This window comes from Thunnus maccoyii, chromosome 6 (genome assembly GCF_910596095.1).
Source record: "Thunnus maccoyii chromosome 6, fThuMac1.1, whole genome shotgun sequence".
In the NCBI taxonomy this organism is placed as follows: domain Eukaryota; kingdom Metazoa; phylum Chordata; class Actinopteri; order Scombriformes; family Scombridae; genus Thunnus; species Thunnus maccoyii.
Window position 1 is genome coordinate 21,220,257 of NC_056538.1, and position 25,854 is coordinate 21,246,110.

Consider the following 25,854-nt stretch of genomic DNA (forward strand, 5'->3'; position numbering starts at 1 on the left):
AACATGTGAACTGAAATTACTGTAGGTAGATAATTTCATGATTGATTGTCTTTGCTTTGGCTTTGTGTGTGTGTTATCAGTAAATGTCTTGCTGTATGTTTTTATGTTTGATTAAGAATAATCTGCCAGCTGATTTATGTCTTGTGTGCTCTGGCAATGCTGCCATTACTGTGGTGGGAAAGTCAAACTGAATGCAGTTTTGCTTACAGTGAAAGCAGAGATGTTTGTGTTGATCATGCCAAATAATCACTCCTGACAAAAGATAGGTAGTCTGTGTGAATGCAGAAGTTATTCAGTCACTTTTGTCCGACCACCACAGTCTGGTTGCTGAGTAACCCTTGCCAACATTCCTCACTAGCTTATGATTATAAATCAACAAACACCATACTTACTTGCATGGTTATCACATGTAATCCATCATTTAACAAAAATATGAAAAATATGAAATCTTAAAAGTGGATATCTGGTGATGAAACACATGCAGAATGTTCCCCAGATTTTGTGGGCTGTCCCCCCCTCCCCAAAGTTTAAGTTTGTTGGAGAAGCTGATAACAGCACTGTGATTTGCAGGTGGAACATGTCTGGCTTTCTATTCAACTACACTAAATGATGTTGAAAACTTGTGTTTTAAGTAATATTGTTTTCATTTCATTGGTATTCAGTGACCATATTTATAACATGTAAAATATTCTACAGGAGATGCTAGACATATTCCTTGTGCAAAAAGTGGTTAAAAAAATCAAAAACTTTGCAAACATTGTGTTTCAAACAATGTTTTGCTGCATCAGTTTTCCAGCGAGATGGGACTGCAGTAATGACACATTGTTCTCTTTTGCTTTTCACCCAGATTTGTCTTTACATCTGTGTATTGTAATCTCATATGAGATGGGACGAATGCTTGGCATGGCATGGAAACAGAAATGAACAAACTAACTACATAAATGAAAAGTTTTCTTTCAGAGTCGTGATAAAGAGAGTGATCATGTGATGTCGGTTGTACTTGAAGCAGTGATATCTCATCTCAGTTACAGTAAATGTGCCAAACTCCAAATTAAAGAGGGAATTAATTATCTTTACAGCAAATCTGCCTTTTTTTTTATAGCCCGTGGTTTTACTTTTTACGAAAGGAGGGAATCTGTACAGTGCATTCCTACACTGTACAATGTGTTATCTTCTGAATGTGTATCTTGTTGTATCACATCGTGCTGCAGCTGTCCAAAGTACCTTTAAGATGAGAGCAGAGGCCACAGTAACACCTGGAGTGTGTTTGGCTCCTTAACAGCCCAAGAACATCTACATAAAACTCCAATTACACACACTCATAAAAACTCACACAGGCTACAATATATCACTACCTCTAAACTAGATTGATGAGGAAGGTAAAGGTGGGCATATTTCAAAAGAGCAAGGAGCACCCTGAAACAGAATGCATCAAACTTTGGCCCCCAGCAATTCTTGGCTTCTTGTAATTAGAAGGCAACATTAATGCCATATTAATGAGCATCAGCAAGCGAGCACACACACACAAACAGAGAGAGAGAGAGATGGAGAGAAAGTGCAGAGAGAGCTAGAGAGGTGGAAAGTGGAATTAAATCATGACGTCAAATTTATGTCCTGGCCATATTTACTGCTTTAATAAGAGTTGGGTAAGCAAAGAGAACTGCTGGAGGGCACAGAGCCTATGTCAGCAGATATTCAACACACACACACACACACACATCCATGCACAGACACATACACGTCCTTGTCGACGTGACCTGTTTTACATATCAGTCTCCACCTTTATGCAGCTAACATATTTACACATTACAGGCATGTGTAATGTGTGAATGTGTGAGCACATACATACACTATGCTTTAACTGTACTCCTAACGAGCTATAGGGGTCATTCCTAAAAAACAACAGCTAAAAACTGTGTGTGTGTGTGCGTGTGTGCATCTTATTATGAATGAGCATGAGAGAGATAAGAGATCGAGAGATGCAGAAGGAAAAGAAAAATGTAGGGGTGGGGGGGTAGGGGGGTGGGGAGGCGGGCAAGTGAGAAAATTGTCCAGATCTAATTAAGTACCCCTCAGACATGAGCTGCCTGCAGAGGCACTCACTGATAAACCCATTCTGACTCTATCGCTATTATAAACAAAGCCTTAACAACATCGCTCTCAGTCTTCCCTTTTAAGTCACTTGTTTGTTCATACCTGCTTGCACACAAGGACAAGAGAGCACATCAAAATATACTGTAGCATGTGCTCCACACTGTTGTCCATGTAACTCATCCCTAACAGTGAAATGGTACATTTGATGACAGTGGTGCAGGTGGAAGTGGTGTGTGTGTGTGTGTGTGTGTGTGTGTGGGTGGGTGGGTGGGTGGGTGGGTGGGGGGGAGCAGCTGGCCACCCTGGCAGCTCGCAGGGCTCAGGGGCAGGCTGTGATATCTGACTGCTGGGTCGAGGTGGGAGGATGGAGGTTGTGGGGTTTGGGGGGGGAGAGATAAAAGTCCACTGATAAAAGCAATGAGTGCAGAGCCGGGCTTGGTACAGAATCTCAATCAGACCATAATACAACCCCACGGACAAAAAGGGGATGGTGGGGACTATGGAGTGTTTGCGTGTGTGTTGTAGCAGTTAAATGCAATATCTGCAGTAGTTGGATGGCTTTACCATCTGCTGGTCTCAAAGCAACACTGTGGGTAACCTTTGAGTAGATAGACAGACGTGTTATCACAGTGTGGGCAAGCTTTACATTATTGTACATGCTTTCACACACAAACACCATAAAGCTCCAGCTTGTCAACTTCCCCCAGAGGATGTTCGTTTGGGCATAAGCTGTCTTTTCTTTTGGTGGTTACTCTATCATCCTGAAGCTAAAAAACATGTGAAAATTACTATTTTCATCCTGTGAAAGATGAGTTTTAAGGCTCCACAATGCATTTGTTCCAAACAATTGAACAAAGTTATCAGAAAAAGACCAGAATTTGGTTGGTCTGGAGTGACAATAATGGGTCAGTTAACCAAAATTACAAAAATACATTTTAGAGTGCAAGTTCACCCTGACCTTGGGATCTGTATTGACAAAAACAACACAATTTAACTTCTACTTACTAGCTTTTTTCACTTTCACAGACTTCAAATGAAATTTTCTTTAGGTCATGTTTATCATGTGATAACAGGTGATCGTATATGGCATATTATGAAAACTGAAATGCAGTTGAAAGCTCTGAAAAATTGACTTTGAGTTGAGATGGCATTGGAGCTTCATCTACTGATACATTTCCGGTAACATTTTAGAAGCATTTCAGCTCTTAAAATCTTACAAATGGCAGCTTTCACCATCAGTGGACCAGCTGCAAAAATAATTCTATTCAGCACCAAAGGGCACATCTTCATCTACACACACACACACACAAACACACACACACACACACATACGCACGCACACAGACAAATACATTGACAAAAGCTATTTCCCTGTCTGAAGAGATCTGTGGAGATAAATGTCAGTCAGTGACCCTCTGTCCCACTGGACAGGGTGGACAGAAAGTTGGAGAGGAACAGGGAAAGAAAGGAGGGAGGTCTGACCTCTGGCTAGCTGCCCCATGGGGGCCAATCTGACAGACAGCATGAACAAGGGAATGAGAGTGAGGGAGGGAGAAAAAGAGATGGATGGGAGACTGATAAGTCATTTCTGCTTGACATTCAGGGTAGTCGAGGTACCTGGCATGGGAATAGGCTGTCCAGGGCAGGTGAGAGTCCTTCAAGACAGAGACATCACACACCATAATCATGTTCTGTGAATCCAACAGACCATATGTGTGTATGTGTGTAAAGTGAGCAGTCAATGTTAGAGATCAACCACAGCACAAGATAGAGACAAGCCCAGAGGCATTCACAGTATAATCACTGCCATCCAGGCAGAGAGGTAATGTTCTCATTTCTGTTTGTTTGTGTGATGCATGCATGTGGTGTAGTACATCAACAAGTACTTTTAGAAAAGAAAAAGAGACGTGTGTGTGTGACCATGATTTGCACCAACAAACTATGCATTAACTCTGTCGTCTTCACTCTACCTTTTTGTTTGTCTCTCTGTGAATTAATGGCCTCCGACCCAACTCTGTCTAAGCCTGACCAGTGAAAATAAAACCAGAGGAATGAAAGGGACAGCGGTGCCCTGCCTGGCTGCAGGTTATACAAAAGGTACAAGAACCTCTGATTCACCCACCCATACCTCAGTAAGAGCCAGACAAAGTAATACAGTCAGACAGTGACAAGAGTCAATAGACAGAAAGGCTGCTAGTTCAACTAACAGATACTAAACTCTTTTTCAGTACATCAAAAGACAGACTGTTTATATATGCCAAAGTCTGCATAAGAAATCAGATAATAATGGAATAACAAATTAGATATCCTAAGACTGGGCTCCTGCTGGCAGCTCCGGAATAGACGTAGGATGTCTCAGAGTTTATACAGTCTGAATATTATTTCAATGAAGGCTAATATACTATTTCTAATATGTGTCCACCCCATTTAAAATGACCACAAAGTTGAATCAACAAAATCTGAACATTACAGCCTTCATGAATTATTACAGGGCTGTTGCATTAGACTACATCAACTTTAGCAAGGTGTAACCTAATAAATGAGTGTATTTTGTTATTTAGGTAATTCACATAAGCCAGACTGAAACCACTTCTTGATCCAATGGACTCCAGTAACTGAGCTAAAATAAGATAATCTCACCACTCAGCATGTGTGTGTTTGGTGGAGTAGGAAAAAACGACAATTCTTAAAAAGCAAGCTATTACTTAGAGTCATGGAGATTGCACAGTACATACTGTAAGATTTGATTTATTGTGGATAAATGTCACTGACCTGGCTCTGCAGTTTGCTGTGATCTCATCAATCCAGGATATAGTACTCTGTTGCTCTTAAGTAAACCAAATCAGGAGCATACAACAAAGAAACGCACAATGTCACTGATCATTGTTTCTGATAAAAAGCAAACAATCAAACACTCTTCTTGACCCACTTCCCTGTTCTCGTATTTTTTTTCCCCCTTTGTCTGTCATCTTGTTTTCACTGGAGAGCATCAGAGATGGAACTAGAGACAAAGCAAGACAGAAAACATTAACCAGGTTTCTGGAGGCATTTTTGGAGCCTGGATTTCAGATTTCTCTCTTGCTGCCATCTTGTTGGAGCAAGAAAATGAGTGCAATGAGCGAGGGGTGGGTGGAGCTAAATTTTATTGATGAGGTAGCAACCAGCACAGCTGAGTGTGATAGCATAGGGCCCCTGTCAAGGCAAACATGTCTCAAAACATACCCTTTAAGCCTCTTAAAGCTGGAGTGCGGGACTTTTGTCTCCCCCTTCTGGCAGTGAGAGTAATTACAAAAACATTGTTTACACGTGCTTACATCATAGGCTCTACTGTAGCCTGCTCCTTTGCTACTGTTCCAGCTGTAAAACGGTGGCTAAATTATTTTAATTGTCACACAACCCCCGTGAAATGACTTGTTTCACTATCAGAATTTGATCCATTTGGAATATTTGGAAAGTCTAGAAGAGCTACACGTTTAAATTATTTTATCTCCATTCAAGTTAGCAAAGGGCTAACCGGAAGTTGGCTTGTCGGCCGGAGAAAGTCTCTGGTGCGCATGCTCTGCCTATAGAGCATTCGCAATATGCATCCATCCAACAGCGCGGGAATGTTGCAACCAACATTAGATCAAAAACTCTGTTTACTGTCTTATACTCTGAGAGATATACCTGGTGGTGACAGGCTTAATCAGCATTGTGTGAACTTGTTTGGCAAGGGCTTGAATGTAATGGACGTTCATTCATATGTAAAAGTTCTGCACTGCAGGTTTAAGTCTCTTTAACAGAAAATTTAAAAAATTGACTTCATATTTAGAGCAGGATTTTCCTATTGCAGCCTGAGAGGTTTTGGAGCCATCATCTAGCGACCATTAGAAGAACTGCATCTTATGGCACTCTGCATTGGTTTCAACATTCAGAAATAGTTACAGTTTATAGTAAGTTGATAGGAAGGAAACACTCAGTGTCAGAGAGTGATCACAGATGTTGCAGGCTTGCACTGTAGAGTCTTAGATAGGCGTTGTGTGTGAATGTACTGAGCATGTGCTTAGTGACTAGCTGCAATCCACTAGAGGCTAACCAGCAGGAAAGCCCTTAGCTTAGAGGGTGTTACTTCCACATACACAGGGTAGCATGCATTAAAGATGAGCGCCGCTCACACCAAATACCAGTAGAGAGCCCTCCTTACACTTGTGAACACACGTGTGCCAACATGCAGAAAAGCACAAACATACACTGACATGCACAAGCTTTGGCTCGTCTTGAGGTGTAAAAAGCCAACATGCAAAAAACTCACAGAGAGAGGCAGAGGCACAGAGAGGAGAGAAAAACTTAATTTAGAAAGCAAACAAGCTGTTCACAGCTTCCTCATCTATAATGCAGAAGAGAAAGCCCCAGTGTTTCAGCAGCAGCAGCAGCAGCAGCAGAATATACTAATGTCATCTTGAGTACTGTGCACATACCTGTAAGTGTACAAGTTTGCAATGTGCATGCATACATGCATGTGTTTTGTGCCTATGTGTCCGCATGCAATGCTGTGAGTATACGTATTTTAGAATTCCTGTGTATGTGCGTTTCTCATGTTTATACAGGATATATGTGAAAATCAATGCCTTCAGCCCCCTTCCTCCTCACACACAGATACACTATGACAGAGGGGCTTTACAGGCAGGATAGCGAGTCTGATGTAATGCAGCTTCAAACACTGGCAGGGATCATATGGAACATCACACACTTTCACAAAAACACAAACCCTCTTTCCAACTCTCATTCAACCAGACAAGGAGGAAAACAAGCTCTGGGAGAAAATGAAAGAAGGTAAAGAGTGACAATCAGGTGAAGAGAAAACACATAGGAATTGAAAAAGTGAAAAATTAGGGAAATCTCTATTCCTTATGCTGCAAGTGAAGCCGGGGTAAACTAAAAATGACAACCACTCCAAAAAAAGAACTATTATTATACATTTTGGGGCGAGAGCAAAAGTTTTGCCCAAACAGAAGATTATTATTGAGGCTATAGCTTTGTCAGGGCCAGAGTGGCATTAACTGTTCCCAGTTTCATAGTTCTCACCAGAATAGACTGCTGTGCCAGGCGACTGTGTGCTGAGAGAGCCGTCTGGGAGATAAGGAGCTAAATATAACCATTACAGAGCCTCTACACATGCTGCTACAGTCACTAGCCCTGGTGTCACTGATACAGCCAGACTCCTTCTAACAGGCTGCTGAATTATCTTGATTTATCTCAAGTGTGTTTGGCTTTACGCCACGCTGATTAAAATTACAGATGTGTGTGTACAGATGTGTGCCTTATTTTTGTTTTGAGATATTCTGAACTTCAATTATAACGTCTGTCCTTCACTGATGTTGGTAATAGCGGTTTGCTTTCTTGTTTATTGGCTCTTCATCATTACAATTGAGTTAAGTTGAAGCAAGGATATTTAAGTCCAGCTGATATTGTCATATTTATTCATATTTAATCATCCCTCTTTGCAGTCAAAATAACATGTTTTTTTTTCAAAATATATTGTTAAGAGTTTTGTTTTATTAAAACTGAGAAAAAAAGGTTGCGGCCGGCTGGAGGGGTGTGTCGGTGTCTTTGTTTGATTGACATTAGCTGGTAGGCTGCCAGAGAGACCATAAGGAAACAGAAACAAAGTAAACAAACTGTTGTAGCTACAAGTCATGGGCAGACAGGAATTTCGAAGAGCAACGACCAAACCAGCATCTAACAGGATGAAAGTGACATTTGCAGGTAAATTTACATGTTGTTTAAAGGGGACCTATTATGCTCATTCCCAGCTCTACACAGTGGAAACTGCTTATAGTGATCACTTCTGTCAAGGTCAAATTGATCATTATAAGCGGATGATTATTATATCCGATTTTTTAACTTTAGCAGGAAAGCTAATGTGGGTTGTTGTTCAGTCTGCGGCTCTTGTGTCGTGTAGCAGGATACTGTCAGGCTCAGTGTGACCGTCTGCTCTGTCTATGATCGAATGCCATGTTATTGCTTTATGCAAGATTTGATTGGCTGTATAGAATTAGGGATTACATCTACATAGACGGATAGTAGAACAGTATTTCATCAAATTAATGAAAAACTTTGGTTTCTGATTTTTTGTCAAAGGAGAACACAGGACAAGTGATTTACAGAGCAGATATGTGTGCTATTGCAGACAAAAAAGAGAATCTAACATCAGTTGGACTGACTTAGAGGTGGAGCTTGTGACTATTTTTGAAGCTCTCTGGTATTACCTGTCAAATAACTGATGATTAGTTAACATAAAGCTCCATGTCCCTTTATCCTTTATCTTTGTTTTACTTTTAGAGCTAATCCTGAAACAACAGTCTCTTTTTTAGGGTGGTGAGACATTGTAGGGCATTTAGGTGTGTATGAAGTTGTCCTCTACGTGTCAGCAGACACAGCAGACATGATAGAGGTGACACCATCCTTATTAGTGATAGAAGTAGAGAGCAATATGAAAGAACAGAGAGGGGAGTGAATATTTAAGGAGACCACACGCACACACACATACACCTACACCTGGTCACAGGTTAATGAGGAGATAATTAGTGCTTTTGTTGGTGCAGACAAGGCAGCATTGAAATTCAGATTCTATTTCAACACATGGAATCACAGATCTGCTCCTATCATACTCCTTGTGCTCTACCCTGCAAAAATATCTGTCAGTGTAAATGTGTGGGCTCTATATATCAGCATTCTGACCTTGCCCAGCAGTGCCACTATGAAAGGTGCACAAGGCACCAGAAATGATTTAATGAGGTGTCATACTTTTTTGGTAGAAGGAACAATGAGAGAATAAAGGGACATGTGAGAGAGACAGAGAAAGATACTGAAAAGATAAAAAAATTACCTCAAGTTTGTCAGAATGCATTTAAGAAATCTGTGTTCATTTTGAAGCAGTGAGAGGTTTTTTTTACATTACTGTGTCTTAAAAATACCTTACTTTTATCAGTCATTTTGTAAGAGCAGATGTCATTTTTGTCAAACAGTAATATCTCCTTTTGCACCAAACTGCTTTATACTTTCTGCGATTTTACGAGTCAAACAAGGACCTAAGAAAAAAAGAGTGAGGCTAAAAGAAAATGTATATTTATATTCCTCACACAGCACAGAGAGAGAGGTATTTTTGGGGTGACAGACATGCTAATTAACAGTCAAAACACAATGTGCTAGAGAACAAGAACAAGGGAGGCAGAGAAGTAAAAAGATACAGTTTGTAAGATGAGAGGTGATTAAAACTGAGCTCATAGGCCCAGTAGTTCTTCCTCTCTCTTCCTGTATTTTAAACGGCCTTTCTACACTCGTGCAGCCATTTTCATCATCGGCAGAGATGGTTAACCACTGCACAAATTGAAAGGAGAAAAATTATGAGGAAAAATGTTTGACTTTTAGAAGTCTACTGACTGTCTTTAAAGCTGAGTAAATAAGATTCCACCAGAGGAAAAATTGGATCCCCAGAATGCCATCTGGGGTTAGTAATTAGCTGCTGTGCTGTAATGGCACTACCCCCCTACAGTATAACATACTCTTATTGTTGCCTCACTTAAAAATGCTCTGTGTGTGGCCATAAATTGGAAAAAGCAAAATTATTCTATGAGTCATTTTTCTTCCTGAAAGCTGCATATTACGGTTCATACCTCCCATTCTTCACCTGGGCTTTTTATCTCCTCTTCCTGCTAACTTAGTCTCTTATGTCTCTGAGCCTATTCTTGTTGAATACATGTAATGATGTATCATGTTCATTTTTTTATGCTTAAACAATAACTACAGAAAAAAGTGGTCACCTGTATTATATTCTCTCTGTCTCACACACATAACCCTTCTTACTGTACAATCAGTCAAGTCATTTATTAGGCAAAAAGGCCAAACATTAGCTGGTTCCAGCTTCCAAATGTGACGATTCGCTGCTTTTCTCTGTTTTATATCATTGTAAATAAAATATGTTGGGGTTTTGGACCTTTGGTCAGACAAAACAAGCAGGCACCTTGAGCTCTCAGAAAATGTGATTGTTGCAGAAGACTCTGCAGAAAGATATGAATGAATGATCAAACTGAAATGATCAATTCTTTAAAATTACGAAATGCCCAACTCCAACAAGACTCTTATCACATATGCATGTCTACTGTGCACTCCAGCATGCTTTTCATAGTGGAAATAGGCATCTAGAGTACTGTTATCTACATGGAGTTTGAAATAACTAAAGCACACCCACAACAACATAAGGGCAAATACTAAAATTGAGATTAAAAATGCCTGGAGAGGAAACATTGTGCACATTGTTAGTTTATTTTAGTACTGCTATATACATGTGCTAGTATGTGTGCAATAACTACGGCAAACTCTGGATTAATGAGCACTTGAAGCCACTAAAAGTCATAAATCTTTAAATAACATTGAGATATTAAAGTGTTTATATATAGTCTATACGCATGTACAGTTTAATTGGCTTCTTATTGAAAAAAAAGTAAGTTGAGCAGTCACCCTCAAAAACATTCCCATTTTTGTGTCCTTGTGTTTCATTTCTCTCTCCTCTCTCTGCCACTCCCATTGCTGTCTTGGTATTTTGGGTGTAATACTAATTCTTCTCTCTCATTCCCTGTTCACTTTCCCTGTGGCAGGAAATAACATCTGCTAAATGACTGCAGGAGGAGAAACATTTGGAGGTGATGCATGATATCATTTTTCAAAGTAAATGTTTTACTGTAAACAGTATTGTAAACCTTCTTCCCCTCAAACACACAAACACAAAAACTCACACACACACACACACACACACACACACACACACACACACACACACACACACACACAATTATGTGCATGGAGATAGAACAGTAACTCATGAGTAGTCATTAGCTATACACAGTGCCTATAGACCCAGAGTGTTTCCTGTTTGCCATTACTGGCTTTTTGAAATTGCTTCATGAAGAGGATCACTGAGCTATTTACTATAGCGCTACTGGGATCTGGGATCATTTATTCAAGAAAACTAATGACTGCCACCTGTCCCAAAAAAACGAAATGTAAAGAATTTACAGTAAGATATCATTATTACCTTCTATATTTTCATGATACGGTAATACAGTTATTTTCCATGCATTCATCTATGCAAGGAAAAATATCCCAGACACCCTCCACTTTAGTGACTTCCTCCAGTGATCCCAAGGTGTTCACAGGCCAAATGGGATACAAAATCTCTCCAGTGTGTTCTGTGTTTGCCCCAGGGTCTACTCTCAGTTGGACACACCTGGAATACCTCCACAAGGAATCGTCCAGGAGGTATCCACCTCAACTGGCTCCTTTTCATGCAAAAGAGAAAGCTGTTCTACTCTGAGCTGATTCCAGATGCCTAAGTTTGTCACCCCATCTCTAAAGGTCAGCCAAGACATCCTGAGAAGGAACTCCTTTTAGCAGTGTGTGTATCCACAATCTCATGCTTTCGGTCACTAACCAAAGCTCATAACAATAAGTGACGTGGAAGTAGACGTAAATTAAGAGCTTTGCCATCATGCTTTGCTCCCTCTTCACCACAACACTGCCTGCATTACTGCAGATGTTGCATTGATCCACCTGTCAATCTCACATTCCAGTCAATCTCACCCTCACTTGTGAACAAGATCCCGAGATATTTGATCTCCTTCACTTGAGGCAGCAATTTATTCCCAACCCAAAGGGGCCATTTTCCAGACGAATATCACCACCTCAGACTTGGAGGTGTCTCATTCCAGATGGATCAGCCAATAATGGACAGCAGCCTTGTCTGGAATAAGATACTGCATTTTTGCTCTACAGTTCTATTGCATACTTTGTCATTTGAGCACATATTGTGATGACTTGCACAACAAATCCAGTGGTTTCAGAAGATGAAATGTATAAGAACTGATAAAAAATGATATCAGCTACAGAGAATGAGACTCAGGAGGAGAGTCTCAGGAAGGAACTGCTAAGAAGGAGGAGATCGGGAGAGAAAAGTTAAGTGGATACAAGAGTAGAGGAGAGAGATGGAGAAGCTGGAAGAATAATAAGTATTTCTGCTATTGCAAAAAGAAGAAAATGAACACAAGCAAGCTCAGGAGGTAATGCTCAGTCCAGACAGAAAAAGAAGAAAGAGAACAGGGGGACTTCTGTAGCTTTTGCAAGTTCAGACAGCATTAAATCACCCTTAATTTCCTAAAACATTGCAGCCATTTCTATCGTATATGCAGACAAAATGAATATATAAATGAAAGTGAAAAGCTGATGGGTCTGCTTGAAGCTTGCACAGAGGTTCTTTACAAAAACACTGCAAAAAACACAGTTACAAAAACAGCACAACAATGTAACAAAAAAACCCATGAATTATAAGACTGTAAATACATAAAAAAGAGAAAAGGTTCTACTACCCATACCATACCGACATTGCCATGAGGTATTGTGAGATTTAGCATTGCTTCAAAAACTTTTAGAGACATTGATTTCGACAGAGAACACTTGGCTTTGGACAAACCGGTGCTCAGTGAAGGTTACATAACGGACCTGACATTGACGGTTCCTTTTTGGCTGAACTTTTACAATATGCTTAGGATCATGATTGACAGGTTGGAGAGCTGCATGATGTCATTTGCATAGGTAAATAAGGACATCCTGAGCAAGTTCACTGTTACCATGGTGATGGTAGAAGATTATGTGGACACATTGGGCCAGTGTTTAAACTGCTAAGGGGGGGGGCAGGTCTGTGGGTGCACATGACACACATGAGCACACATACTGTACTGTCTACACACTACACATGCCCATACAGTATGTTTAAGTTGATGTAAATGCATATGCAAATACCCGTTCTTTCACAATGGCTTCAAAGATTCAACAATCTATTATAGACAAAGGCAAACTTCAAAGCAAAGGCCTTTGGCTGAGAAGATTCCCCAACACACTAAAGCACACATGCATCTGACAACACTAACACAGTTTTTACACGATGACATGTGCACATGCGCCACATTAAAATGCTTGGCATTCAGCCCACAGCAATCTGCTATCTATCTTTCTTTTCAACCCTTTAATGTGTTATGTTCTGTTCTTTGTGATGCAGTAAAGAGTAGAAACTCATTATGTGCATCAAACTAGAGGACAACACTTCTCCCCCTTCATCCCTGACTCACAGATCAAAAAGACATGAGAAAGGGCAGATAGAGATCAAATGTGTCTGTGAGAAATCCACCCACAAGACATCTCCAGGGCCTCCCCTAGCATACTCAACACGCTTATCCAATATTATGGATACACACTTTCATACACAGACACACACATTCAACATGACTGAGTAGTTAAAAGGTTAGCCTTGCAGAAGCCAGCCTAAATCTCACAAGGTCGGTTTTCAATGTGAGATTTTAGCCTGGAAGACATCGATTGAGAATCAACAGAGCCCTGCAGCTGCAAGCCTGACCAAAAAGCTAAATATTAGATGATGATGATGATGAGACATTTTGCCTCATAAATCTCTGTAACTTAACCTCGCACTGTCAAAATAAAATGATGCATGACTTCGCATTTGCATCTCAAATTTATTCAGAAACATATGTGGCGGGCAATTTGTGACAGCTTTGACAACGAGTGCTGAAAACCTATTTTGTGCAACAGTGTTCATTTGAAAGTAAAAAAGACCAGTGAGCAGGTTGTTAAAAAGAGGAACAATACAAGATCATTGGGTTGCTACAGCAAGGAATCCTAAACCACACTGGTCACTGAAATACTAATATTTACATGTACCTCAGAGATAGAAAGAGAGATGGATGAACAGATGGACGGGCAGACAGAGAGCTAGATAAATAGATAAAGGGAAGGAGGAAACGTGCATGTGTCTGTGTAAAGACAACCACCACCACTTTGCCAAAAACAATGTCTCCTTAAACGGCCAGAACATTTCATTAATGGTCTCTCGTATTGAATTCCTGCTTAAACTCTTAATACACCATTAGAGCTGTGATGAGCAGCTCTGTTAGTGCACGGGGTAATGAGATAAACAGCAGCTAGCTGCCACAGCCTAGACTTTATGATATCAGGGAGGTGCCTCCAGTTTAACAGTCGATGACTAGCTCATCAGTCCTTTCTACTTGGCCTCCTATATGGTTGATGGACTGAGGACTAATCGGTGAAAGGTCTTCACTGAGGCAAAATAAGAGGAGAGAGTTTATTATTGAACAGGGAGAATCAAATGAAAAAAAGAAAGGACATGAGCAAACCCGAAAACACAGGTGTATAAAAGCAAGTGTGTTTTGTAGAAGATTTTATATGCATCATCATCTCTCTTTCTCTCTCTCAGAATGGTGTTTATCTTACCAGTGAGGAGCCGATGATCAGATAAGAAGAGAGGATGTGAATACCTTATGGACCCACTGTGCACACTCGATGAGATAAAACATCTAACTCACAGCCTGGACTTCATTTTCTCTTTCTCCTCTGACCCTCCATTGCTCCATTGCTGTCTCTAGCCTCTGCTTTCATATGCACGCTTTTGATTTAACTCTACAACCGAGCTATCCTCTCCTCTCTAAGGACAGATACCAGTTACCTCACCCTACCCTCAGCCCCTCCTTGCAAAACCAAGTGTACATACAGCCGAAATGCTGTCAGAGGAGGATTATAATGCCTCTGATCTGGTTAATGGACATTAATGGTGGATGGCTGATGAACAGAGGAGGGGGAGGAGGAGAAGATGATGGAGTAAGAGTAAAGGGGTATGGTGATAGTAAGATGTGTGGGGGTGAACTATTCCAGAGGTTTCCTGTCACAGTAGGTCAGAGAGGAGATCAACCCTCAACTCTTTCTCTCCCTTCTGCTGCCCTCCTCTGCTCTTCATGCTACTCCTCTCTCCTCCAGGGATCTCATTATGGCAGACTCACTGGCCATGAGGACTGAGCCTATCTGCGTATGAGATGGGCTAAAGAGGGGGACAAGCCCTATGTGTAAGAGGAGAAGTAGCAGGAGACTGGAAGCGATAGTGGAAGAATGGATGAGGAAAGAAAAACTGGAGAACGGGAAAGAGGGTGGAGGAGATAACTGGAGGGAAAATGTGTGTGCAGAGAGAAATGTGCTGTAATAGAACAGTAGAGCATATAGCCTTAGGTACCAGATTGTTATTACTGCTGCAGATGGTTGGGAGACGCTTCTAGCAGATTTATGTGTTACTGTAGTCTGTGTGTATATATATGTGCCACTTCCATGTCTGTAAGTGACCATATGTGAGAATGCACACTGCTATATGCTTGTTTAGTTTAAGTAATGTCAGCTAAAAGGCATGTTTTCTAGATAAATAACCAATTACAAGCTCAGGGGGAGTTTGCAGTGAGCTACAGCATCCAATCAAATCCCCATACACCACCTGTAAACTATCGCTCTTATCGAAATTCTACGCACAGCCTGTTGTAAATATCCAAACAAGTGATTCAAGATCCTGTGCTCGAGAAAAACAACAGTAAATGTCATAAAGTGAGGAGTGCGCAGACTAAAGACAGCTGAAATGTTCACACCCTTTTCACTCCATATTCTTCCTATCTTTCCCCTGTGTCTTGATCAAGATCTATCTTGCCCTCTTCTCTTTTCCACTTGTCAGCTCTTCTCTATTTGTGTAACAGCTTTCATTGATTTTTTTTGGAGGGGTCATAAGATGCTCTTAATGTGCCACTGAAGGCTGTTGGTGTGTTTATATTTTGTGCACATGAGGTGGCGTGAGCGTGGAAGTGTGTGTATCTTTGCAGGTTCACGGCTTTAATAGTCAGCATTTATCTTTGGTGCAGGTTGGACAGAGACAGAGATGAAGAAGAAATGAGACACTCTGACACACATACCTGCGCCTGCGCGTACACTCACGCACCCACACAAATGTAGGCTCATGGAAGCTCTAATGCAGAGTTATTATCCTCATTACCACTCCAAAATCCACATCTTTTCTATGTTCTTTCTCCTCCTCATTTCAGCTTTCTAGCCATCCATCGTCCTCTCTCCACCTCCTGGAGTCATCAGCACTCTCCTCGTTTTCCTCTACCATACTGTATAGCCATGATAAATCTCTATGATATCTTCCCAATGGGCTTTTACAAAATCAATGGCTATTTTGGAGCATTGCTCTCTAGACATAAGCTTGTGTGCGTGCCGGCTAATGTACACTTTGTCTATGTAGACTCTCACATGGTGAAAATTCTCAAATAAAAGCCATTATTAAAAAATTGTCCAAGTCTTAAATTAATGCAAAGAATGTGCCCAGAATAAACCAATAATAATAAAGTCCAGTCCTTAATAAAGGCAGGGTAAAACACTGACGGGGGATGAAATCATCTGAAGGCTCACATACATAATGTACATCTGCACAAATTCAATCAGTACGACCAAGTCATATCATACCTGCCAATCTATTGCTGTGAGTTTCCCTTTTATCAGTGATCAATCACTAATTCTAATATCTTCTACTTTGCCATTGTTCGGAGTTAAACTACTGTCAATACAACTCAATACTTACTGCAGATTATTCACATAAAAAGCCTATAAAGAAAAGGAGGGATTGTGCCTGTTGAGCTTCTAGAAGGCATTTACTGTGAATCTGAGCAGGAAGTATTGAGTTTCAATGTCAGTAGCTCAACACAAAAAACTAACTGTACGCCTTGGTCATGATTCATCTACATGATATTGTGCTAAAAGATTGAGCCTATTTAGCTTACATACTTGACCAAGCAAGGCTGAGGTTAGTTAACCTGTGCTTTATTGTTTTTATATTCAAACAGTGATTTCACTTTTAACATTACAAGAGAAAAGGCTTTCAGGATAACCAAGTCTAACTTCCCCAAATCTAATAAAGGCAAAGGACAGAGATGCTATGGTTACCCTAATAGCTTCCATGCACGGCCAGCTTCAACACAGTAGAGACTATAGAGGAAGTAATGCTTGGTTAGGTTACTATTGTGGGTAGTAAGCTAGTTACATGGACATGCTTACATTTACAGCTTACATTAGAGAAGACAAATACAATGTTTAAACCATTCATTACACTTTTGCTCTAACCATTGTATTTTTGGGTTCAGAAAGGGATTAAAAAACAATATTCTCAAAACTGTTCATATGCAGGGTATTGAACTCAACACAGACCCTTGCACACCACTTCGGTATGTGGAGAAATCCAGAGCTTCTGCCATCCACTAGTTACAGTTGTTAAAATTGGACAATTGCTGTTCAGGGGAGGGGTTTAGTGAATCTCACTTGTACTGATGGAGTTTTGCATTATCAGCAAACAGCAGAAACAGCTAAATAAAACTGGAACAGATTAAAAAAAAAAAACAGGAATACTTACTAAAAAATTATAAAATATCTCTAATGTAAGCCTGTTTCAAGTAAAGGCCTGGACCTCTGCAGTTGAGGTCAACAACAACCCTACCACTTGGAAATTATGTTATGCATAATGGGTGTTAACTTTAGTGTGTGTGAGTCCATGTCTGTGTGTGTGTGTGTGTGTGTATACTTGGATTGAATATTCCTCTGGAGTTTATATTTTGCACAAGCAATCACATTTTCTTCCAGATAACAAATACAAATGTGAGAGCGACTGTCTCTCAGGAAGCCAGCTGAGTCTGGACCTGTTTTGACAGTAAATAAGCTAATAGGCAAATGTCATGGCTATTAAATGAGTTAAGCCTGATCAATGTCAACTCTGGGGCAGAGGTATATAAATTTATTTCAAATGAGACACCAACTGACACCAATAAAACAAGTAATCTGTTAGCATCTGTCTACAGAAACGGGGGACTGGTGTGTGTATGTGCCTGTGTGCATCAACAGGCAGTGGGAGGGAAAGCGAGGGATGACATAGAGTGAGGGTGGGAAAAAGGGATTAGGGGGGGTTGAGGTGGAGGCATGGATGAAGCCATCACTTCGCTTTGTGAGATTCTTGGCAGTGAGAGATGAGAGAATGATGTCCCACGCAGGCTGCAGGAATGCTTACACTATCACTTTCCTGCCGCCGGGGCCCCAGAAGAAGAAGGGGAAAGAAAGTGCGACACGTCACAGAGATGGGAACACATCAATGTCCGCAAACACTGCTAGCAAACAAACACAGCTATTGACACACACACTTGTATTAGCACAGTTACCCAAGCATTCATGCTCTTATGTGTATTTTTAATCTTTATTTATCTTTATTTATCTTGAGCCCAGCAGCAGTGTTAGTTTCTTTATAACGACAGGCGGAGCACTGAAGCACTTCATTTTCACTCTCAACTCAACACTTTAGCTTTGATCATTGCTTTGTGTCTTTGAATAAAACTCACCAAGCCATCCCAGAAGACCACGCTCAGCTGTGAATCATGGGGATTTCTCATGCAACAAACTCAGTATGTACAGACACACACTTCTGCACATGCACAAAGGCAAAAATTCATGTCACACTACAAAAGAGCACAGTTTCAAAGCTAATACAGAACTGTGCAAGCTGCCTAATAATAAACACTATTTATGCTAATAAAAAGCACCACTGCATTGGTGTCCATAATATCTTGCAGACTTCACAGGTCTAGGCTCTTCACTGTGTCCAAGAGCTAATCTGTATTCAAAACTGCAGCCAATCAGTTATAAGTTTCTTTCTCAAATTCTCCAGGATAAGTGGACATGCAGAATGTTAAGTTTAGCCTGGAGGCAAGTTGGAGACATGGCTTGTACTACTAGTACTGGGAGTGTTTTTCCTTTAACAAGTTAAGAATTTGGGTGAATGCCAGTATTTTAAGTTGCATTAAAGGAATAGTTTGACATTTTGGGAAATACACATACTTGCTTTCTTGCCGAGAGATAGATGAGAAGATTGATATCATTGTCATATCTGTACACTAAATATGAAGCTACAGCCAGGACACATAAGCCAATAAATAATTTCCTGTAAAACTGTAACTTGTCATCTTTACACTTTGGTTTTTGCACGGTTAATACAGATGAGAATAATATGTTAATTAGTGAGCTTTAGAGATGTTAGTAGGCACACATTTCTAGCTAGGCAAGCTGTTTGCTCATGTTTCCAGTCTTTATGCTAAGCTAAACTAATTATCTCCTGGTAGAAGCTTGATATTTAATGGACCAACATGAGAGTACATGGCATCCATCTTCTCACCTAACTCTCGACAAGAAAAAAATAATTTCTTTAAAAAGGGACATATTATGCACATTTCCAGGTCTATATTTTGAATCTGGGGTTCTCCTGGAATGTTTATGAATGATTTACAGTTTAAAAAACTCTGTATTTAACTCATACTGACCCTTTACGTTGCCCCTCAGTTCAGCCTCTGTCTGAAACAAGACGTTTTAGCTCCTGTCTCTTTAAACCTTCCCAATTAGCCCACTCTATTCTGATTGGTTAGCTTCCAGAAGCTGCGTCACAGCCGACTTCTGGCTGCTCAGGAGGCTATGTCAACAAACCATGAAACAAACTATAGTAGTAGGATTTTTTCTCATTCTTTACTCATAACGTCAACATCTCAAATACATCTGTACGTGTTCTAGCTGAAATCTGATCTGAAATATGAGAGTGAACAATGCAAACAACATATGGAAAAACCATTAGCAACAACCTTAGCAACCAAGGCTATGGAAAGGATGGCCATTTATGGGCATGCGCCACGAGCTGACGTCAGCTCGTAGGCATGGTAGAAAAAACATTGCAAACAATGCGTTCAGAGCAGGTTGAAGTCTGGGCTTTTGACATGCAGGAAGCATTTCTACATATGTTAACCTCAAGTCTTGGAACTTTGTCCATGTTAAGTTTAGATATCCGACATCATAACAGTATATACATGGGAACAAGAAACCAGAAAACAAAACATAATATGTCCTCTTTAAGTAAGAATTTTACTATCCCATAAATGACCACATCTGAGAGTATGCTATTGCATTGTTGATCATTACTTTGCCAGGTGCTGAGATGTTGTAGCTTTTAAAAGCTCATTTACTAACCTTTAGGTTACTTTATATGTTTGAACAACCCAACACTCTGCCTCTTACACAGTCTACACACCAACCCCCACAGGTCAGCCAACATTCAGCAGCAACGTGTTCAGAACAGTCAGACCTATTGATTTACTATCAACAGTCCAGGAATGACCAGAGCAGGACATGTAGGGCCTGGCCCCTCGGTGTAGAAATAATACATCAGGGTGTAGGGTTGCAGCGGGCCTGAGACCACCATTGCTGGACATACATCTGCAATATACGGAAGACGCAAGAGAAAACTTGACATTGATACAAACAGTTTCATTCTGGGAGGTGTTATTGAGAGCGAGTGTGTGGATCGAGGATATTTTTCTATGTTGGAGCAGATGAGGGAGAAAAACCTCAGTGCGTGCCGCAGTGTCTTATCTATGTCTGTGTGTGAGTAAGTGTTTATGTGTGTGTGTGCTTCGTGTTCAATATCAGAGATCCATGAAATATGCATGAAGTATGTTTGAACCTTCCCCCCTCCCCTACAGGGCAGTAGCAAGGTCCTTCAAGCCCACATGAGCTCACATGAACACCCACACACACATATACACACACAGATATAATGTGGCACCCTGGCCTTACGCTGATGAATGTCTGTCCTTCAGCGATCACAACAGCCACAGGAGAGTGATCCAGTGTGTGAATGAGGACAGGCGAAGAGAGTAAAACAGAGAAAGAGAATGTGAGAGGGGAAAAACTAAAAAAAAAAAAAAACAACAAAGAAAAACTGAAAGGTGGGGGATTGTGTTCTGAGCAGAGGTGGAGGAAGAAAGAGTGATGCAAGCTAGTGAAGAGGGTAAACGAGTTGGAGTGACGAACATGAGTGCCAAAACAGTTTCTAACCTGAAAATGGTGAGGTGTTTTGTAAGATAGAAAGTTGGCATTTAATCTTAAAAGAAAGTTGCCCCTTTTGTAATTGTACACTTTTGCTTATATGTACGCATATATGCATAATGTATTTTGTTTGTATCTATGTATTGTTTGTTGAAAATAGAGGGGTTAAGGAGGGATGAGAGGTGAATATTGGAGGGACTGGATGGTGTGGGAGACACATTTTTCACAGTCTCAATAATGTTAATTTAAATTCCCATAAAGATATTGTTGAAAAAAAGGAAGTCATGGGGGGAGGGGGGGGGGGGGGGGGTGTTCTTTGTCATCTTGGTTTTTAAGTTACAGTAACTTTCTAATTAGGAAGACATTTGCTGCTGTGCTAATGATCAACAAACTCTTTCAAGCAGAACAAACAACCTAAAAACAACACAAGCACACATACACACACACACACACACACACAGAGTCTCACCAGGACACTGGCCCATCTGTTTGCTGAGAGAATCTTGCTTTCCTCTAGCACTGCTTAAAAAAGAGAGTGGGAAAAAATGCATCCCACACACACTAGTGAGTATGCAGACATGACATCATATTTTTCAGTCTCTGCAAAGAGCGTAGGCAGGCAGCTTGTGCGTCTCAGTGCGATTACTACACTGTTACAGCCAACACAGAAACCAGCACAGCAGACTGTGTATGTGTACCCGTGTGTCCTTGTCTGTCACTTAGAACTTCAGGCAGTCTTAAAGGCATCTTTTTGCATCTCCGCATTCATCTCATCGCTGCCTTTCCCTGACTTTGCTTCTTTCTCCCTTCTTCTCCCTCTTACTGTTTATCTGCTGCTCATGCTGTGTTTTTTTTCTCTGGCTTTTGTTTGGCTGCCATGCCATGTGAGCACTGTTTAATTCTCCCCCTGCGCTCTCTCAGGAGTAGAGAGAGGTGAGGAAGGGGAGGGGCAGGGGGGGTGGAGGAGGACAAGGGCAGAGGCACTTCATTAATCAATCAACCAGCTTTGAAAATTTACCTAATTAACGGCTAATTACAGATCTGGGCACAGTGCCAGTTGGCATCCCATCCACCTCTACCAATACGACCCCTACGGTCCCCCAGATGACACTAGAGGTAAACACCCCTCCCATCATCCCCTCCTTTGCTCTGTTCTTTATTAGTCTATCCATCCATGCATCCACTAACCAATTGCTTTTTCATTCTCTGCAGAAAGAACAAATCAAAGCTGATAACTAGATAGGAGATAAGTTAAAGACGTCCAGATCTCTGGCCACCTGCTTTGTTCTCATGTCGCACCATATGGTTGTCTTTTTGATTTTCTTTATGCATTCTTACCGGAGAAATATTGGTGGTCATCACAGGGTCCTGGAGGCTCTTTGAAGGCACCGTCTCATCCTGATGATGACTGGTACGGTTCTTGTCTTGCCCATGCCAGCTCCCTCTGCGGGTGACGGTGGCACGCCAGGCACGCTGGATCCTGGGAATGTAAGTGAATGAAATATAACTGTGACATTTACATCTCAATATCAATTGCACTCATTAGCCTTTGTATCAGGTTGTGTAACAGTGAAAATGACCAAACTGTGCTGAATTAGGGTATGAAGCTGATGACTGGGAGGAGTAATTCAGGGACATCCTGGGTTCCTAAAGTAAAAGTTTTGTTCATTTTCTGCACTGTTAGGTGACTGGAAAGTGGAGCACTTCCAAGGCTGGGATGGACATGAGAGTCCACGGGTTGACTTATCAGTACAAAAGAGGAGCAACTGTGTTAGAAAGTGTCTGTTCTTTGATTAAAAAAAAGTCAAAGACCCATAAATACTTAAGGAGCAAAGTCAACTATGACTCCCAGTGAGTATTTCTGTGACAAATATCCAGTCCTCATGCTTAAAATTCGGTCTTATGCACCACTAATATTGGGTTGAAACTCAACAGTTATGCTTTATAGAAACATTATATCACATTGAGCAGTTTAAATCGCTTAACTTTCAGATTTAGGGTAAATCAGGGATCAATTCATCAACTATGGTGCGTCGTTTTGTTCACAACTGCACTGATTTGGAGCTCTGCCTGGCTTCTTCTCCAATGCAATGGTGCTGAGACTCATGAGTATTGTATTGTTTAGAGCCATCCGCTAAACCAAACTGACTGAAAACACATAATTCCATCATTTCTCAGAAAGTTGACATAACACAAGCCCATAATATCTTTTTATTTATCAAGGAGACTGAAGAAATCACTAAAGAAAGCACTCAAATTGGAAATTATATTGGTAAAAAGACACTTTAAGAACTAGAAGCTCCTTGCACTTTAACAGATAACAGTGGGTGGAAAATACTACTTTTCACACGCAGAGAGAAGCAGCAGATATACCAGAAAATCGATCTGCTGTTGTGTATAGATCAAATCATTGGCTTCATAAGAATTCTAGAAACACAGAGCAGATGAATGATGCATTATACCATATTGCTCTGTCTTTCTTTGTCATTTTCTTCTTCTGTGACTCTCCTTTCATTTGTTTCTTGGCCTTTGCTTATTTATTTGCCTTTGAATCTTGCTCACACACTTTCCTGACCTCTCCCCACCTATCTCACCCGTGTTCTCAACCTCCATAGACCGCCCTCTCCATCTCTCTCACTTTCCACTTCCTTTCATCCCCATAGTCACCCCAACTCCAGGGTCCAGGATGGAGTGTAGGATCAATTACCCGATGAAGAAACACATTCACCTCCAGTGGAGCAGAGAGACAGCTGAGCCAAATGGAACAAATTGAATTAAGCCATAACTCCTGGCTCCAAAACCAATACCTTTCCCCCCTTTCTTTCCTTCACTTTTATTCTCCCTTTGCTTCTTCTATCTCTCCATTCCTCCTCTCCATGCCGCCTGTTCCACTGCCTTCTCTGTACTTTTATCCTGACATTTTTTTTCCTATCCATCTCACCTCTCTACACCCCAATCATGTTAAGTCTACACAGAAACATTGGCTTTCTCTTCTCCATCCTCCACTTTCAAGGAAGTGAGAGCCTGAGGCAAGAGCTCTGCTACCTGTTACACCTATAAAAGCGCTGGGCCATGTTAAAGTAAAATGGTGTTAGATGGCACTCTGTGCGGGTTCATGAACTCTGACCCTGACTCTGAAACCTAATAAGATGGAAAGATTGAATTAAAGCCACACATAAATTGATCTCTACCGAAAAACATATATAATGCACTTTCGAGGTAATAGGTAACACAAATATATAGCAAAAATAATCATAAAAATGCACAAATAAGCCACAGGTGATACTCACACAATAGCCTTGATCTCTAGATGCTGCCATTGCTCGCGGCGATGAGGGCTATTGTCATCCTCATCCTCGCTCCTATGGGGACGGCTTCTATGACAATAACAAGAAAAGACAGAAATTACAAAAAAAAGTGGATTTTTATCAAAACAACCCATGCTGTTTGCAACTCATCTTGTATTCTACTAATGAATGAGTTAATATTTCAAATAATATTGGAAGTCATAGCACAATAAACACTTCTCTTGGTAGAGTAAGTGTTGTGCAAGAGTAAAGGCTTCCCATTGTAAAATAAGGCATACTTGTGGTAGGAAGAAAGGGTCTTGTAAATATGCATACATATATTTACTACTACACACTACTATGTGGTGTCTTACCTCTCCACCTTGGAAACTGCTTGCCCTCCACTGTGGTTGCAGTAGCGATGATACCTCTTCACTTCTTCCTGCACCAAGTGAAAAGCACCAATATGTCAACAAGGCTTTTAATTCTCTACGCCAAGGATGTGACACAGGAGGGAGCTGTGCTTCGATAAGATACAATAATAAATCTGCAGTATTTTGTGTATGTGTAATTGCTCCTCCACCCACGCATACCGTCTGTCTGGCGTAGCTGCACTACTGAGCCAAAACAGAGGAAAATTGCTCTTTTTATCATTTCTCTCTGTTATCTGTTTATTAACCTTAAGAGTGGCGGCTTTTCTGGGTCTGTTAACATTAAGTGTAAATAATAATAAACACATATTAGTAGGGAAAAAAACAACTGGCTTGTGTTGCGTATGTTGCTGCTGATGGATAACAGCATCTGTGCTCTGCAGGTGCTAACCAGCCAGACATGGGCTGCGGGCCAGGGGGGTGAGACCGATCCCAGGCAACTCTGGGGACACTGCCATAGAGCTCAATGGGACTGGGCAGATGGATGTGCTCCAGAAGCAGCAAAGCAGCTCCACTCCCATCTCTAGTATTCACTCATTTGTTAGCCAGCAAGCTGTGAGTATTTGCTCATGCTTGTGTTCATGTACTAAAGTATACATCAGAGGTATAATGACAGTCAGCTCACAGTTCAGTACAGGCTTCACGATTCGATATACTCACAATATTTTTTAGATTAATTTTAAGATGATACAACTAACAAACTGTGACTACACATAATACATTATTTATTCCTCCTTGAGCATAAAATGTTCAAAAACTGAGCTTTCGAATTTCATTTTTTTCTGTCTAGACAAGAATTTCCTCAGAAACATGAAGGGCAAATGTCTTAACTCACTCCCTAATTTCAACATCTTGCACACAATCTGATGTTAAAGTTACTGTGGAAGCATAAAGACCATTTTGTTAAGACTTAAAGTTGGTTTACACTTTCAGGCAGCAGTAGAAAACCCCCTCAACAGTTTACATTGTTAACGAATGACAGTGTTTTCATGTTGTATGTTTGGGTACATGTGATCCAGACACTGTGTGCTGTTGCTGTATTAGCTGAACAGTTCTGAATGTTCCTGCTTCTCCACACAGCCAAGCCAGTAGGGATTAAGTGTTCAGGATACCAGGCAGAAGGCCAACAAGGGTTTAAAACATAACTGTAGCAACAAGTGTTATGCTGTATTAACTGTGAACTCCATCCAGATGCACAAACTAAA

General features: G+C 40.8%; 1 protein-coding gene across 1 annotated transcript in view; it reads right to left on the reverse strand.

The window, feature by feature from the left end:
• LOC121898962 overlaps positions 1-25,854 on the reverse strand; it is a 124,278-nt gene that overhangs the window by 93,468 nt on the left and 4,956 nt on the right. Inside the window, exons 3-5 of the mRNA XM_042414505.1 lie at positions 24,593-24,660; positions 24,222-24,308; positions 22,270-22,411 (exon numbers count right to left, since the gene is read on the reverse strand). Coding sequence (XP_042270439.1) covers positions 22,270-22,411; positions 24,222-24,308; positions 24,593-24,660 — 297 coding nt within the window. The remainder of the gene's footprint in view (positions 1-22,269; positions 22,412-24,221; positions 24,309-24,592; positions 24,661-25,854) is intronic.